General features: G+C 39.7%; 8 protein-coding genes across 8 annotated transcripts; 6 read left to right on the top strand and 2 right to left on the bottom strand.

Annotated features, from left to right (window-relative positions):
* Nucleotides 1-194: 194 nt before the first annotated feature.
* VTP21DRAFT_10830 (uncharacterized protein) lies at nt 195-938 on the top strand (the record flags this gene model as incomplete). The annotated part of the gene is made up of 1 exon (XM_069390209.1): nt 195-938. The coding sequence occupies one exon, from the start codon at nt 195-197 to the stop codon at nt 936-938; it is 744 nt and encodes a 247-aa protein (XP_069252380.1).
* A 661-nt stretch (nt 939-1,599) lies between these two features.
* VTP21DRAFT_10829 (uncharacterized protein) lies at nt 1,600-2,439 on the top strand (the record flags this gene model as incomplete). The annotated part of the gene is made up of 3 exons (XM_069390207.1): nt 1,600-1,716; nt 1,789-2,076; nt 2,155-2,439. 3 exons carry the CDS (start codon nt 1,600-1,602, stop codon nt 2,437-2,439), a joined length of 690 nt encoding a protein of 229 aa, XP_069252379.1.
* A 483-nt stretch (nt 2,440-2,922) lies between these two features.
* Nucleotides 2,923-3,729, top strand: VTP21DRAFT_10828 (uncharacterized protein; the record flags this gene model as incomplete). Its single annotated transcript, XM_069390206.1, has 1 exon — nt 2,923-3,729. The coding sequence occupies one exon, from the start codon at nt 2,923-2,925 to the stop codon at nt 3,727-3,729; it is 807 nt and encodes a 268-aa protein (XP_069252378.1).
* Nucleotides 3,730-5,723: 1,994 nt separating this feature from the next.
* VTP21DRAFT_10827 (uncharacterized protein) lies at nt 5,724-7,028 on the bottom strand (the record flags this gene model as incomplete). The annotated part of the gene is made up of 3 exons (XM_069390205.1): nt 5,724-6,142; nt 6,264-6,831; nt 6,948-7,028. 3 exons carry the CDS (start codon nt 7,026-7,028, stop codon nt 5,724-5,726), a joined length of 1,068 nt encoding a protein of 355 aa, XP_069252377.1.
* Nucleotides 7,029-7,335: 307 nt separating this feature from the next.
* Nucleotides 7,336-8,684, top strand: VTP21DRAFT_10826 (uncharacterized protein; the record flags this gene model as incomplete). The annotated part of the gene is made up of 2 exons (XM_069390204.1): nt 7,336-7,585; nt 8,479-8,684. The coding sequence occupies 2 exons, from the start codon at nt 7,336-7,338 to the stop codon at nt 8,682-8,684; spliced, it is 456 nt and encodes a 151-aa protein (XP_069252376.1).
* Nucleotides 8,685-9,707: 1,023 nt separating this feature from the next.
* VTP21DRAFT_10825 (uncharacterized protein) lies at nt 9,708-11,552 on the bottom strand (the record flags this gene model as incomplete). Its single annotated transcript, XM_069390203.1, has 4 exons — nt 9,708-10,049; nt 10,129-10,446; nt 10,509-10,644; nt 10,717-11,552. 4 exons carry the CDS (start codon nt 11,550-11,552, stop codon nt 9,708-9,710), a joined length of 1,632 nt encoding a protein of 543 aa, XP_069252375.1.
* Nucleotides 11,553-11,981: 429 nt separating this feature from the next.
* On the top strand, nt 11,982-13,494 carry VTP21DRAFT_10824 (uncharacterized protein; the record flags this gene model as incomplete). The annotated part of the gene is made up of 3 exons (XM_069390202.1): nt 11,982-12,048; nt 12,120-12,162; nt 12,228-13,494. The coding sequence occupies 3 exons, from the start codon at nt 11,982-11,984 to the stop codon at nt 13,492-13,494; spliced, it is 1,377 nt and encodes a 458-aa protein (XP_069252374.1).
* A 357-nt stretch (nt 13,495-13,851) lies between these two features.
* VTP21DRAFT_10823 (uncharacterized protein) lies at nt 13,852-14,160 on the top strand (the record flags this gene model as incomplete). The annotated part of the gene is made up of 1 exon (XM_069390201.1): nt 13,852-14,160. The coding sequence occupies one exon, from the start codon at nt 13,852-13,854 to the stop codon at nt 14,158-14,160; it is 309 nt and encodes a 102-aa protein (XP_069252373.1).
* Nucleotides 14,161-14,202: the final 42 nt, after the last annotated feature.

The following is a 14,202-nucleotide window of genomic DNA, read 5'->3' as shown; positions in this document are numbered from 1 at the left end:
AGGTTTTTACCTATTCTTTTTACCGATTTTTTTATCGAACTTTTACCGAAAATTTTACGAATCTTTTTACGAACTCTTTTTCGCGTAATAAACATTAGTATAATCCGAACCCGACTTGTGTTTATCTCACGTGATAGCGAAAGTTTTTTTAATCCTTTATCTTTCTCGAACCGAAAACGAATCAATATCGAATTATGAAGGAAAACAATAATAACGACCTAACGTTCAGCAATAGCTCAGAAGAGACCCTCAACTTCAGCATTCGAATGCCGGAACCATCAACTTTCAGCGGCCGAAAAAACACCAGCTCTCGACCTTGGATAACACAATTAGAAAGGTATTTTACGGTAACCCGCGCTCCAGAACACATTAAGATCCCGTATGCTGTCGCCTTGCTAAGAGATGATGCTGCAGTCTGGTGGGAATTCAGAATTACCAGAAACACACCTTACGAGAAATGGGAGGAATTCAAAAATGAACTCATATGCCACTTTTCGCCAGTCAATACGGAAAAACAAGCTCGAGATAAACTCGCCATCTCTCGCCAGACGAGGAGTGCACAAGAATATTCTAATGAATTTCGGAAAATAGTGCTACAAATTCCTAATATTACCGAAGATGAACTGATCGATAAGTATATTAGAGGACTCAAGCCGCAGACCAGAGGTGAATTAGAATATAGAGAACCACCCACGTTCAACGATGCTGTGAAGATTGCCGTACGATACGAAGCTACTCACTTCAATAATAATTTCAGTCGAATCAAGCCTCCTATTATGCGTAGAACTCCTACGATATACAGAATGCCAACAGAACAACACGATGGCGCAACACCGGTGGAACTTGATAAAATGAAATCCAAAAAGTTAATTGATTTTCCGCGCTACAAGAGAGGACGCTGCGTACGATGCCACGAAATTGAACGCATTGAGGATTAATTACCCAAAATTCCCCAGACCAGCCCCGCCGAAATCGATAGACTATCGTCAGTAGAAGCGTCGGTTTCTATTGATACCTCGAACTCGAACAATGAATCCGACAACCGAAATAATAACCATGAACAACGAAAGCCAAACGAGATTTTAAATATTATTTCCGAATCCGATAAACGACATACAACTTCCAACTCGAACAGCAAACCGACATCGAACCAACAACAATCAACATACAAACAACTTGTATTAACTTTTACAACTTCGATTAAAGAAAAAGAAATATCGGAAAATTTACTTGGAAGTGTCAGGATTTTATTTTGAATTTACAGCCGACCGCAAAAACATAGTCACAGATGGATATATTTTGTTAAAATCCAAATATTTCAGTAGCTCCTTTCAAGGGAACACTGAAAATATTTTGAGAAAAATCTACAGCTTCCACACTATTTTCAGAGGTATATGCCACCCTGGCTTAAAGAAAGAAAACCGGTTTAACGGGGTACTGAATTTGAAAAAAATGCATATCTATATTTGCTGTTTTTTTGGATTATGGTACAATTTTGATGTTTGAATGCTCTTTGTTCATATATTTGATACTTTTCTCTCACTTCTCGTTTATTAAAACAACTTAATCACTACTTGTGTTTTTTAATCAAAAATTAAAATGAAGCCTCTTTCAAACAAGATTCGCGCTAGCATAATTCAGCTCGCAACGGAGGGAAAATCTACCTATCAAATCGCCGATGCGTTGGACATTCATTTCACTACAGCAGCCAAGATTGTAAGAGAAGAAGTAAAGCGACGCCCCGATCTTAATAGACGACCCGCTGGCTGCCCTCGTATTTTGAGTTAGAGAGAAGAGAGAAAGATAGTGACATTGATGACGTCGGGTCAGTGCAAAAACTCAACCGATGTGAGAAAATTTCTTAAAGAGGAATACAACAGAGAATTGACCGCTGATACCGTGAGAAAGGTAATCCAAAGAGAAGAAGTGCTGACTCGAGTGCGCCCAAAGAAACCTCTTCTCTCAGCTGCGCACCGTAGACGTCGCCTGGAGTTCGCAAGAAAGCATATAAATTGGGTTGTGGAAGATTGGAAACGAGTAATGTTTTCTGATGAGACTAAATTAACGTTTACGAATGTAACAGGAAAGTAATACTACTACAAGCGCGAGGGAGAACCGCTTCGTAGCAGACATATCCAACCCACAATGAAACAGACAGGAAATGGAGTGATGGCGTGGGGTTGCGTTACTGATCATGGCGTGGGAAATCTGCGCCGTATCGATGGGGCGCTCAACGCTGCACTATATTGTACCATCCTTTCTGAAGACTACATAGGGTCTTTGAAGCGTTATGGGATCAATAAGTCGAGAGTGAGATTTCAGCATGACAATGATCCAAAGCACACCGCTAAAGTTACCAAAGAATGGTTGAACAATAGAATAAGCGTGCTACAATGGCCCCCGAAGTCTCCCGATTTGAACATTATAGAGCATGTCTAGTGCGAGTTGATGCGAAAACTCAGTAATTATTCAAAAATGCCAAGGAATAAGAATGAACTATGGGAAAGAGCAGAAAAGGTGTGGAAAGAGATAGAGCCAGAATACATTAACAAGCTCTAAATTAACCTAATTTTACATGCATCCAACATTTACTTATTTGTTTGTAAATTAAATGATAAATCCTGTTTATTGTTTTCTTATTATCCTTCAAATAATTCAGCTATTTATTTTCTGACCCCTACTCGTATTTTTATCTTTTATTTTTACAACTATTTTACTATAGGTAAGGATCAGATATAGATTGTTTTTCTTATTACATTACTAATAAATACTCCTATTTTTCTCTTTATTTTTACTATTATTTTGCTATAGTATACTATAGGAGTTCAAAAGTCGAATATTACTTTCGTCACAAAGTGGTAGCGACGACCAAGAAATTATTTTCTTTTTCTTTTATCTCTCTTCGACAAGGCACTAGCTACCATGCCTAACACTCAAGCTACAGCTCAAGCTGCTTCGCATGAGCGAGACGATGACATTTCGCAAGAGGGAGCTTCGTATGAAAATCTTTCGCCACAAGTACTGGCAAAGATATTCGAATTGTTACAAGGCAAGGCTAATCGAACAACATCACCGGAAGCTGCTAAACCGCCAACCGATATCCACATTGAAAAACCTGAAAAGTTTTCAGGAGGGGAATCAAAGCCCGCGTCGATGTGGCTAAGTGGTGTCGAACTGTATTTAGAGCTGGCGGAGATACCTAAAGGACGCTGGACAGCAACAACCGGTTCGTTGTTAATGGGCGAGGCATATGATTGGTTTGTCCGGTTATGTACACAAAAGCCACACTTCAAGGACAGGTGTTTGGATACGTTTGCGGAGTTTTCAAACGAGTTCTTGGAAATTTTCGAACCCATGGAAAAGGAGTTTGACCTGCTCCTAAAATACGAGGATACTCGGCAGGTGAGCAGCGTGAGAAACTACGTGCAAGGGCTGAACAAACTGTGGGCACGCTTTCCATGGATTCCGGAACAGATGTACATGACCAAGTTCGTAGGGGGGTTGAAGGCAGAGACAAGGAGATTTGTGCTCGATCAATTCCCGAAGAACCTGGAAGAGGCGATATCCACCGCCATTCGTTACGATGAAGCCAAATTTGGCAAAAATGGTCGTTTGAAAATCCGGTACCCTAACAAAGACAGCAAGGAGCAAAAGAATACGGCCAGTGATGGACGCTCAAGCTCGCGATATCGACAAGGGCAAGCCCAGAAGCCCCCAGTTTCGCAATAAAAGAAAGGTTCATAGGGTGAGGCACCATTCTATTTCGGCTGTAAACAAAACGGTCATTACTAAAGCGACTGCCCACATGCAGACCAAATGGGAAAAGGCAGCAGCTAATGGAAGACACCGAGGATTCTATTAGCGAAGTCACCACCCTCGGGCCCGACAAAAGGAACGAGCTTGGAAAACGGCAATAGGCAGGTTGATTTGGATTCAGCAGACATGAATGACAAGCCGGAGTTTCATATTGGAATGGTGATTCATAAGGAAAAAATGCCCGAAAAATTTTTTATTCCAAAAAATGGGCCACATATCTTAAGCCACCCCTCCTGCCGAAAATTTTTTTTCAAAAATTTTCTACAGGAGGGGTGGCTTATTACTATTCATGATTTCATTGTGTACGTCATCATGAATTTTCCTCTTATTAGATAATAGATGTATATTAAAGAGTCAAATGTAGGGCGGAATTATTAATTTCTTTCGAGGATAAATTTTAATGCTAGTTGAAATAAGCACCAGTAGGCTTCGATAAATACTAATGTTTATTGCACTATAATAAGTTCGTAAAAAGACGTAAAATCGGTTCGTAGAAAATACGATTTAAGATTCGGTAAGAACGTATTGTGTTTAACAAGTAATTTTTATACGAAAGTAAATATATCCGATATCGATTGTCGATAAATTAAATACATATTAGTTACTGTACTTATTATACTTTGGGAATGGATGGTCATTAGTCCAGTGAGCATATATGAGATATGCTATAGTATTATTAATATTGCTGAATGAGAACTTGAGAGTTTAACTATAGGGTATGCAATGCAGAATATATAAATAAAATATTAAAAAACTAAAGCTCACCAATATTCTTAAAAAAATAGGTGCATGATATCAATAGGAAATGACCTCGTAAGAGAAGTTGTGCTAAGCTCAAAAAGCATCGTCAGATGTTTAACTCCTATATCCCAGGTTCGCCAAAATTATATAAGATATCAGATTGGATGTTACTGAAGGGGTGATTGCAATAACTCGGTGATTTTCTCTCCAGTAGACTGTGTTAGTATTTTACACTCATATAGAATGCTTTTCTGCCTCTCCTAATTGTTTCAATATTTCAATTGACCACTAAAAAGTTAACTAATTAAAACTCAGTCCAATTGTTGTAGAGTATATACAAATAAATTACTTAAGAGATTCACTGTGCTAACAAAAGCAGAGGAAATAAACCAGTGAGCTGGAATAGAATGGACCTAATTCCGAGATTACTGATCTTGGGCTCGTATGGGGTATCCGTGAATATATTTCGTAGATCATTCATCTTTCTGCTATTTAAGGAGAATAAAGACTTTATATCAAAATTTTAGCAGGATGGAATATTGTAGCGATAAGATTATAGCAGATAAGCACCATGGAACAATCTTCAAGTGCAGGGTTGCCGATAATCCGAATGAAGATACGGGCATAATTATAATAGGTATGTATATCAGCATATAAGATTGTTGGTTGTCTTTGTAAAAAATGTCTTCTATTATTTTGTAGTAATCTCTACATGTAATTCCAATCATTCCTTGTTCTCTTAATTTTTTTGTGAATTCTCACCTATTTTTCATATTAATTTAGGCGAGGATAGTTAATGTTTTATAATTTCTTATGAATTTCTCTTAATACATTCCCTATTTTCTATATTAATTAGGCCTACTTAATCCTGGACCCCTTAGATCTATTAAAACTCTTAACCAAACTATTTCCGCATGTTCATATCGATGACGTTCTTGGTAGGGTCAACGATAAGGCCAAGCATGATAATGGATGACTACTTTAACTTAGTTGAACATTCGTTCCTTATATTATCTGCTGTTTCAGAGCCATGGTTCAGGCTTTAAATATCAGATCACGTTGCAATAAAGCACGTACTGAACACGGGAGGATTCGTGTCTCGCTTTGTTACGATACTGTCTCTATTTAATTAGTTTGTTTACAAGCAACAATAAATAGGTGACAATCTAAAAGAAAATGGTCTCTTTGCAGTGGAAACGAGGGATTTTACGGTACTGGGGCTCTTTGGCAACACGCCACAGATAAACATCTAAATCAACTTCCAACATGGGCTTGACATTGAAGTCGACTTGGGTCTTGATTTCACTGCTATTAGCCATCATTGCAATCTCATGGCACACATCAATCGCTGCTGCACGCAAGCGATACGATTCCTCAACGGAAGTGGAAGCACCCTCTATAACCGTGTGCTTCAAGTTCACTGGTATCTCCAACATTCCGAAATGGACCAACATCGTCGGGATCACATTATCAGCAAAGATAGGGCTCTTGTGAATATCCTTGAAATCAAAGATAGGTTCAGTGGTAGCAAATCGACGCTGCAATGTCGATGCCAATAATAACGCCTTCTTGAACACGTATAATGCTGTTTTTTATGAAATATAGCATAATCATTTAGACCAGGATAAGTTAAATAAGATAGTTTTTCGGGAAAGTCTAATAATTTCAGTATAAGGGAAGCAATGATCTATATGGTATATACTTACGTTGACCATCCAGCTCAGTGGCATCTTGGAATGCTGGGAAGGTATTGATCAAAGCTTCAGAAAACTTTTCAGCGGATCTATTGGCTTGCTTAGCGGCATCAATCACAAACGCGCCAAAGGTCTTGAATCCCTTTTCTTGTAAAATACGACCGGTTTCATTTAACACTTCTTGGATCTGCTTCGCGAGCTTAGCCAGCTCTGTAGGCTTGCTCATTGTGACATGTGGCAGATTTGTGGGAACATCCTGTTCAATCTCTAACCCAAAATGTGAAGCAACCTCCCAACTAGTCAGCCTAGAGAGCGAATCGGCAGTTGTAGATGTCGACCCAATATGGAATGACATGACACCAAACACAATTGTCTCAAATGCACCGCGATCACACGACTCGTGCAATTCCTTGCGGAATCCATGGCCAGTGTTCAAGATATCAATCAAGCCGAGAATGTTGCATTCTTGCTCCAAGGATTCGAACTTGAGGGGGAAGCTCATACCATTCGCTACAGAGTTTTGGGACCATGACTCTTCAGTTAACTCCGTCAAGAATCGGACGATTGCATCACGTTTAATCTGTTCAGATGAAAGGTAACAATACAATGATAATAAACACCGTGTGAGATTTTTTTGATTTTTTGTCACACTAAATTAATGCAATATTATTCTCTGCATGATGTTATAGAACACACCTCGATCTTACTGTTCTCACGACATTTGCGGCTAGACTCGAGAACTGATTGGTAGAGATTAGGAGGGCTAGTGAAGGTCATGGTGAGAAAATGAAATGATACCAAATGTGAATGCGAGAGTTAAAAGTGAGCAAACAAAGATAATGGTAAAGCATATAATGGAGTTTATCCTACGTATCTTAAGAGTAGACATTAGGATAGCTGACTTAACTGTTACATTAATTAGTTTTAGATAATTCTTAAATTTGCGACTACTTGCTGACATCACTCTGCTTTGGGTATATAGTTAAGACATTTTGCATTTTGGAATAATAAGCGGAGTTTTCTCTTACTCTCCTATCTCAAACACTCCATAACATTTGGTGGAGAACTCGCATCGAATCCTAAGATGCCCCCCAAGACAGATACCGCCTATGTACTTGCAGCAACTTCCGACCTTCAAGATATTCCTCCATTCATGGGAGCAACGCAGAATAACGCGAATGAATGGATCGAGCAGCTAGAATTCACTGCAAGAGTACAAAACTGGTCAGACCGCTTAAGAATCCACGCCCTTGCTCAAAAATTGTCGCATGATGCCAAGGATTGGTTTAACGACCATCCGAATGAGACAATATCAAGTTGGGGAGAGTTGAAGTGTGCGTTTGAAAAAAAAATACGTACGAAATGAGCATTTATGCGCTTATTTCCAGAAGCTCATCAACTTGAAACAGCTGCTGGAGAATCCAGGAATCATTCAGGATTCGGTTGCTTTTCAAAGAGGATTTAAATACCTACAGATTATTTGTTCCCATGATATTTTATTTTAGATCACTATTTATAAAGGGGTAAACTAATCATACTGAAAACAGCGGATCTATATACTGATCTGCTTAATGTTATGTTAACAAACTAAAGGCAAACAATTTCTTAATCATTCTCTTTCCATATCAAACTTCTCGAAAACATCCGGATATCTGATATCAGCACATAAATTTAATATCACAACACAAAAGCAACTTCGTGAATGCGACGTGCAAATATGGGTTCCTAAACTATCGTCTTAGTAGATCATTTTGGCAGTAAAAAGTAGGTTAGATCGTCCCTAACCAAACCCTTATTAAACTAATTTACACTACCACAGACACTTGAGGCTGAGCTGTGCATATTGCCAATTTATCATCGTGGAAGATTCGAATACTACTTTTAAATATTTTCCTATATTATCGATTGCTCTTTGAAAAGCCATACTTATTATTGCCTCGATGAAATCGCTTTGAAATTTCAAATAATTCTTTATTCTTACGAGCATGTCCACCTCCACTCACGCAGTTGACCGCAAATTTATCAGACTACTTTCGATTTTCCTGGCTATACCGTTGCTCAGGGTTCATGGGGTGGTGAGAGGAATTACGGTTCGAAATCCTAATGTGAGTTTCTCCCCATTATGTTCAACAATGCGCTGATAGTACAACGCCCATAGCCAATGGGGCTACTGGTATATGTTAGTCTCTTACCTGGTGTTACGATTAGATTGGTTAAGCTTTCTTAGCTGGACTCGCCGCTATTAGCGGTGGAGAAAACTTTAGTTATTTGGAAATGGCAGAAAAAGCACGCGAGAAATCCTTTCAACGCCTCCTGGAACATGCGGCTGCAGCTGGTGGAAATGCTGTTCTTGGAATCCGATATGATGCTAATGAAACTATGGAGGGCATGACTGAAGTCCTGGCTTATGGGACTGCTGTGACTCGTGCCTAAAAATCACCCTCCTCCCTATTCATACGGCAGGCACAAGGAATAGTTGATGACTTAGGTATCGACGATACCGCAATAAATAAATAGAATGGACTGAATTATCCACAGTCATTAAAAACGCACTGTTTTGGTTGAACAGTTAGATTTCTTGCGTATATTTTTAAGTATTTAATTAATATTAATATTTATATCACAGATACTTGTCGTCACGTTAATTAGAGTTGTGCTGGTTGTAGCTCTCCTTGTTCTGTACACGAATTCATCGTTCGGGAATCCATCTTCAAACGGAAATCACCGGCTTAAAAATGGCCAAGAATTCATATTCCAGACAAGAATCTTAAATAGCTATTGATTTAATTATTAGATCGGCCTTTGATAAATTCCACTCCTCAGGATTTTACATAATTATTTTTTATATTCAAAATAATCCTTTTGGAAAAGCCCATTTCGGTTAATAAAACTGTCTCATCCTCAGGAAGCGTGGACTGTTGATGAAACCCACAGTCTATTTTAAATTGTATATAGTGTAAATGGAATGCCACGAGTTTCTATCATATGAACAACAAATCAGTATGTAATATAGTGCCAAGAATGAGCCATTTGTATTACAATGATTAGTTAATGCGACTCCCTCCTACCTATTCCTCCCTCCGCCAAAAAAACGCCCTATCTATCTTCAAGTTACGGTAAAAATTCACAATTTCATTCCTGGGTCTTTTCAAATTACATTCAAAATATGGTTACTCCAATTTTTCGGGAGATAATGAACCTACGTTCATTCTAGATTCAAAAGGGGAATAGGTTTGAAGTTGCCAAATATCATTGAAATTGAAAATTGACTCCATAGGTTACAAAAAAATAAAACATCATATTACATATAAGTCACAACTTGACGGTCCCGTAAGATGAGAGACAAGCTATGCTGTCTTCGTCCAGCACCTTTTTAATAATACGTTGTAAATTTGATTAGTGATGGGAGAGGATAAAAAATCTACATCAGCCCACTTAGAAGAGAACAATATTAGATCATAGTGCGGTTGGTTTAATGGCAAGAGGCCTTAATTTAGAAATGTTCGAATTTTCAAGCTCCTTCTTCGAAAATACGTTTGGTCTCATCTCTTCTAGCGTCTCTACAATTTGCTGCAATAAACACCGTTCCACTATACCTGTGAATTTAACCGAGAGCAGTAAACGGTGTACTTGAGCTAACTCCTGAAAGACCAGGCGTCGCATTGCAATATTAGGATGAGTCTGCGAGATGAATTTACATTTCTCACATATAATTTGAATAGCTACAAAGGGATAATCTTTGCACCAATTTTGACGGCTAATTGCGGTCTTCAGAGACATAAGGCTGTGAAGCAAGCCCTGATAAAGAAAAAAAAATAACTGATAAGATTGCCTCTGTTGTATCGCTGGATATTTCTTTAAATATCCAGCGTATTACCTTGATATATTCATTGAGAGCTTTTTCACGCAACTGCTTCATCAAGTCTGTTTCTAGTCTACCGGGAGGTGCATTCGATTTAATAAAGCATTGCCAAAGGGTGCACCATTGAAGCCAAAAATAAAATTCAGAATCAAAATTATAATATTTGTTTAGGAGTTCATTATCGCAATAATGTTTCAATTCAGCTAGTTCTTTCTGTAAGAGGATAGCAATACTGAGGACATGGTGGACGATAAGATGGTCAGGAAGTGACCAATCAATATCACGTAGATATGTATACTCTTCTGCAGAAATAACATCCATCATGGCAAGTAGCTGTCATAATTAAATATTTAGTTTAGCGTGCGTTCATCTTAAAATGAAATGAAGATAGTTACCATAAACAGCTTGAACCCTACTCTATCGTTCGAATTAACTGTAGGTTTAGAAGAATTCTTAACTATTTCCAAACTAATCAGTGCAGGTTTGTTAAAGCTAAGTCTATATGTGAGTTCGCGCTTAAAAATCAATGCCCTTTAAATGAAAAAAAAATGAAAAATAATTAGATGATCTCTTAGGTATACTTGACTAGTAAACCACACTGACCAGATTCTCTTTCGAAATTCTATTTGTATATGATCGTGTTCACCTGGGTCGTCGTTATGCAATCGTAGTGAAAGAGACATCAGAGCAGCATGAGAGTAAAAGCGATATGCGTCATCAAAGCGACCAAGCCAGCGCATACAATTTTCCATATTAAGAAAGGCGAGCACCGCATGTGGAGAAGGGACATCGAAAATATTTTCTAAGGATTGTTGTGCTTGGGTAAGTATTTCGCCTATAACGATACGAAGTTTTCCTATGATGGGTGCCTGGGGATGTGCCACGAGAAGGTGGACAGCTGAGAAAGCGGTGGCGGTATAGACCAATGCAGGTTCAAGTTCGTTGCGATAATAGCTATCGAGAAAGGAGGCCTCATCGGGATGCATCAGTCCTACAAAACATCCGGATAGGTATGTGTGAAAGAGATAATCTAAAAGTTTACGTTTTACTGCAGGGGTCTTTGCGGACTTCTTGAATGTTATTTCTTTGACTGGCTTTGAGATTAGATTATAGAAAAACAATGTACAGGGTCGAGAAGATATGCTATCGCCATCCCCAGGAAAATTGAATTGAAATCGATTTTCGTGCAGATAAGCGGTTAAACCTATAAATTGAGCACTTAAAAGACGCTCGAGATCTCCGAGTGAATTTAATCGGAGTTCAACACGCAAAGCATCTGCAGTTGAGAGATGCCAAGCATTCATTGGATCTTGGAAGCAATCTTCAGTATCATCATGGTCATTTGAAGTTTTTGGGGCATTGAGCAATTGCCCTGGATATCGAAGTGGAGCAGATTGAGTTCTTGTATTGACTGGTGGCGATGATTTCAAATTGTGCATTACTGCGCGAAGGAAATCAATTGAGTATTATATACAAGTAATAGAGATTTATCCAAATTTCTACTTGATTTTAGGTCCTTTTGTAAGTGGTCATTGATTGGACATACCTAATTCTCTTGGGAAGAGAATTTCTTCCCTATACTGTCAAGTACTGCATCCCGCGAGATACTTATTAATCCAGGCTAGGTGTATAGAAATATCATTTGCCCTAACATTTAGGATTGAAATCCACTCAAGTAATACGCGGAAATTTTCTATTATTTTTAGTGAGCAAGTCCCTGGACCCTACACCGACAAAGCCAGGTGAGGGAGTGCAAGGCTTAGGCCTTTAAATTTTTCAGTCTCTGGAAATTACTGACTATTTTGGGCCTGAGGGCCGAGGGGAGCGAGAGCCAAGTGTTGAACTGGTGGTCCTATCGGACGAGAGGTATGGGAGTGGCCGTGGAGCTTGAATTGCAGCCTTACCTAATTTTAATTTTCCTCTCTCCCCACCCCTGTGCATACTAACGCGGATATTTCTATACTACGCCTCCAGCTCCGACCACATCTCTGTTTCTGACGATTCAGATCACTCTGAATATGAGCCAAACCGTGCCTCAGCGCGAAAAAGGTAAGTGATGATTTCTAGTCTGATGTAGAAGATTAGTCGATGAACTTTCGTCGTTGATTCATTAGATCCGGTTCAAAGAACAAGGGAAAGTTTAAGTTCAAGTCGATAGAGGATCGGGTTCTTGTGCCCGCGCGGAATGTTCAAGCAGATTTAAATCCTTGGAGCAATTCTGCTGAAACAGATGCACGCCAGAGAATTGCTCACTCAGCAGTCGATCTTTCACGATGGGTGCAGATTGCCAGATCGAAGTCCGGGAACGAATTCTTGCAAATTATCCTTTCTGGGGTTCATCAAGGTGCCATATTGCCCATATCTTTCGAGGCATCGAGCTTGCCCTACACTCATAGCGATTTGAAAAGCACCATAGACATCGATAGCGTTTTGTGGACAGGCGACACACTACCGGTGCGTGGGAATCTCTATTATTATCCTTTTCCGAATCGGAATGCGACACTGCGCTTCGACAACAGTGTCACGGTTGAAATTCGAAATGGCCGAGGCAAGCTCGAACGGGTTAAACTGTCCACAGTGCCCGACTTTGAGCTGAGAGTTTGTGGACTACATGGTTGCATTAAGGTGCTCATATCTTTTCCCAACTTACGCCGCAAAAAAGGGAGATGGGTTAACTTTGTTGATTCAGACTACTACGAATTGTTTTACGACGGACTTATACTCCCGGTACTCAAAAAGATTCTCCCAGAAAATGATTTCACCCGGTTCCCTTCGTCCTATCGTGTTGCGCAGGGTTTAAGTTGTGGTAAAGGGGGTTTTCACTTTAGCGGCAAATGGATTGCAAGCCAATATGTGGCCAAGGTTTTCTCGGCTTCGCGTAAGAGATGCGAAAGCAATGAGCACTTTAGTGTATTCCTGGGTTTCTTCTATCACATCTACGCCAAAGGCCTTAAGATGATTCACCGGCCGTCCAAAGAACATCCGCTTGACTTATTGCGAGCTCAACTGAGAGATATCGATTGGGACAAAATCGACATGAGCAATCTTTATCTCGACCCCAATGTCGAGATATTTCCCAAGAAGCAGCAAAAGCGAGGTGTTTCCAGCACCCTTCCCTGGAAGGCGGCTTCAGTTAAAGAAATGTTCCGGCGTAGTGGGATGAAGGCGGGACAGGTGGACCGCTGGTGCTATACCTCAGAAGTTGCTAGAATGCGAGGAGAGGCGCGAAAAGTAGTGGAGCAGCAATATGGACTTTTGAAGATGCAGTTCTACATGAACGAAAAAGGGGACTCTATACGTACGACAATTCAAAAGGGCCCAAAAAAATTCTCCATCCAGGATGTGCCGAATTACAGCAGTCCGATGGAGCAGTCCTTGTAGTGGTTACGACTCGATTCACAGAAAAGAACTAAATAATCTTTATTACAGTGTACGTTCCATTAAATTATACAATGGGCAAATTACATTACAAGAGTTACGCAAATAGTAACCAGGGTCAATAGTCAAAATTATACAACTAAACTATCGTATTATTACAGTCCTAATGAAGCGCGCATGGAAGGAGGCAAAAGATATAAATTATGGCGTTCGCGTTGAATATCGCCTCCACTATCGGAACGTCCCCAGGTTTATTGAGACGATACCCGAGAAACTGGGGTCCTTTATCGACGCGAAGCCATTTTTCAAGCTTGACAAAGCGTTAATGCGTTAATGCGTTAATGCGTTAATGCATACAAAATGCTGCGCCTCCTGGCCCTTTCCGAGTTTTCGAGAAGTCTTGCCAGTTTACCGTATGATGAAAGGGGTCATCCGCCGAGATGGCTGGCGGCGTACATATGTCATCGAATTAAGAGTTTAGTGTCACGTCCCGACGATGCCTCCTGGTTTCGCAAACTCAATACATTCCTTGGTATAGAGAGGTCAGTTTCTTTATACAATGCTCCGCTGACAAACAAGATCGACGTGGTCCAATTGCGGGTGAACTTGGAGAGAAGTAGACTCAAACTTGATGAAAAGTTGCGCCTGGAAACCAACTATTTTTCTTGACCCCCTTCCAAATCAGCAGAAAAAAGAGAAGCGATGGAGAAT

The sequence above is a fragment of the Calcarisporiella thermophila genome (assembly GCF_041956535.1).
Source record: "Calcarisporiella thermophila strain CBS 279.70 unplaced genomic scaffold VTP21scaffold_8, whole genome shotgun sequence".
Classification (NCBI taxonomy): Eukaryota; Fungi; Calcarisporiellomycota; class Calcarisporiellomycetes; order Calcarisporiellales; family Calcarisporiellaceae; genus Calcarisporiella; species Calcarisporiella thermophila.
Note: the sequence above shows the minus strand (reverse complement) of the source record. Positions and strands in the feature narration are given on the sequence as shown.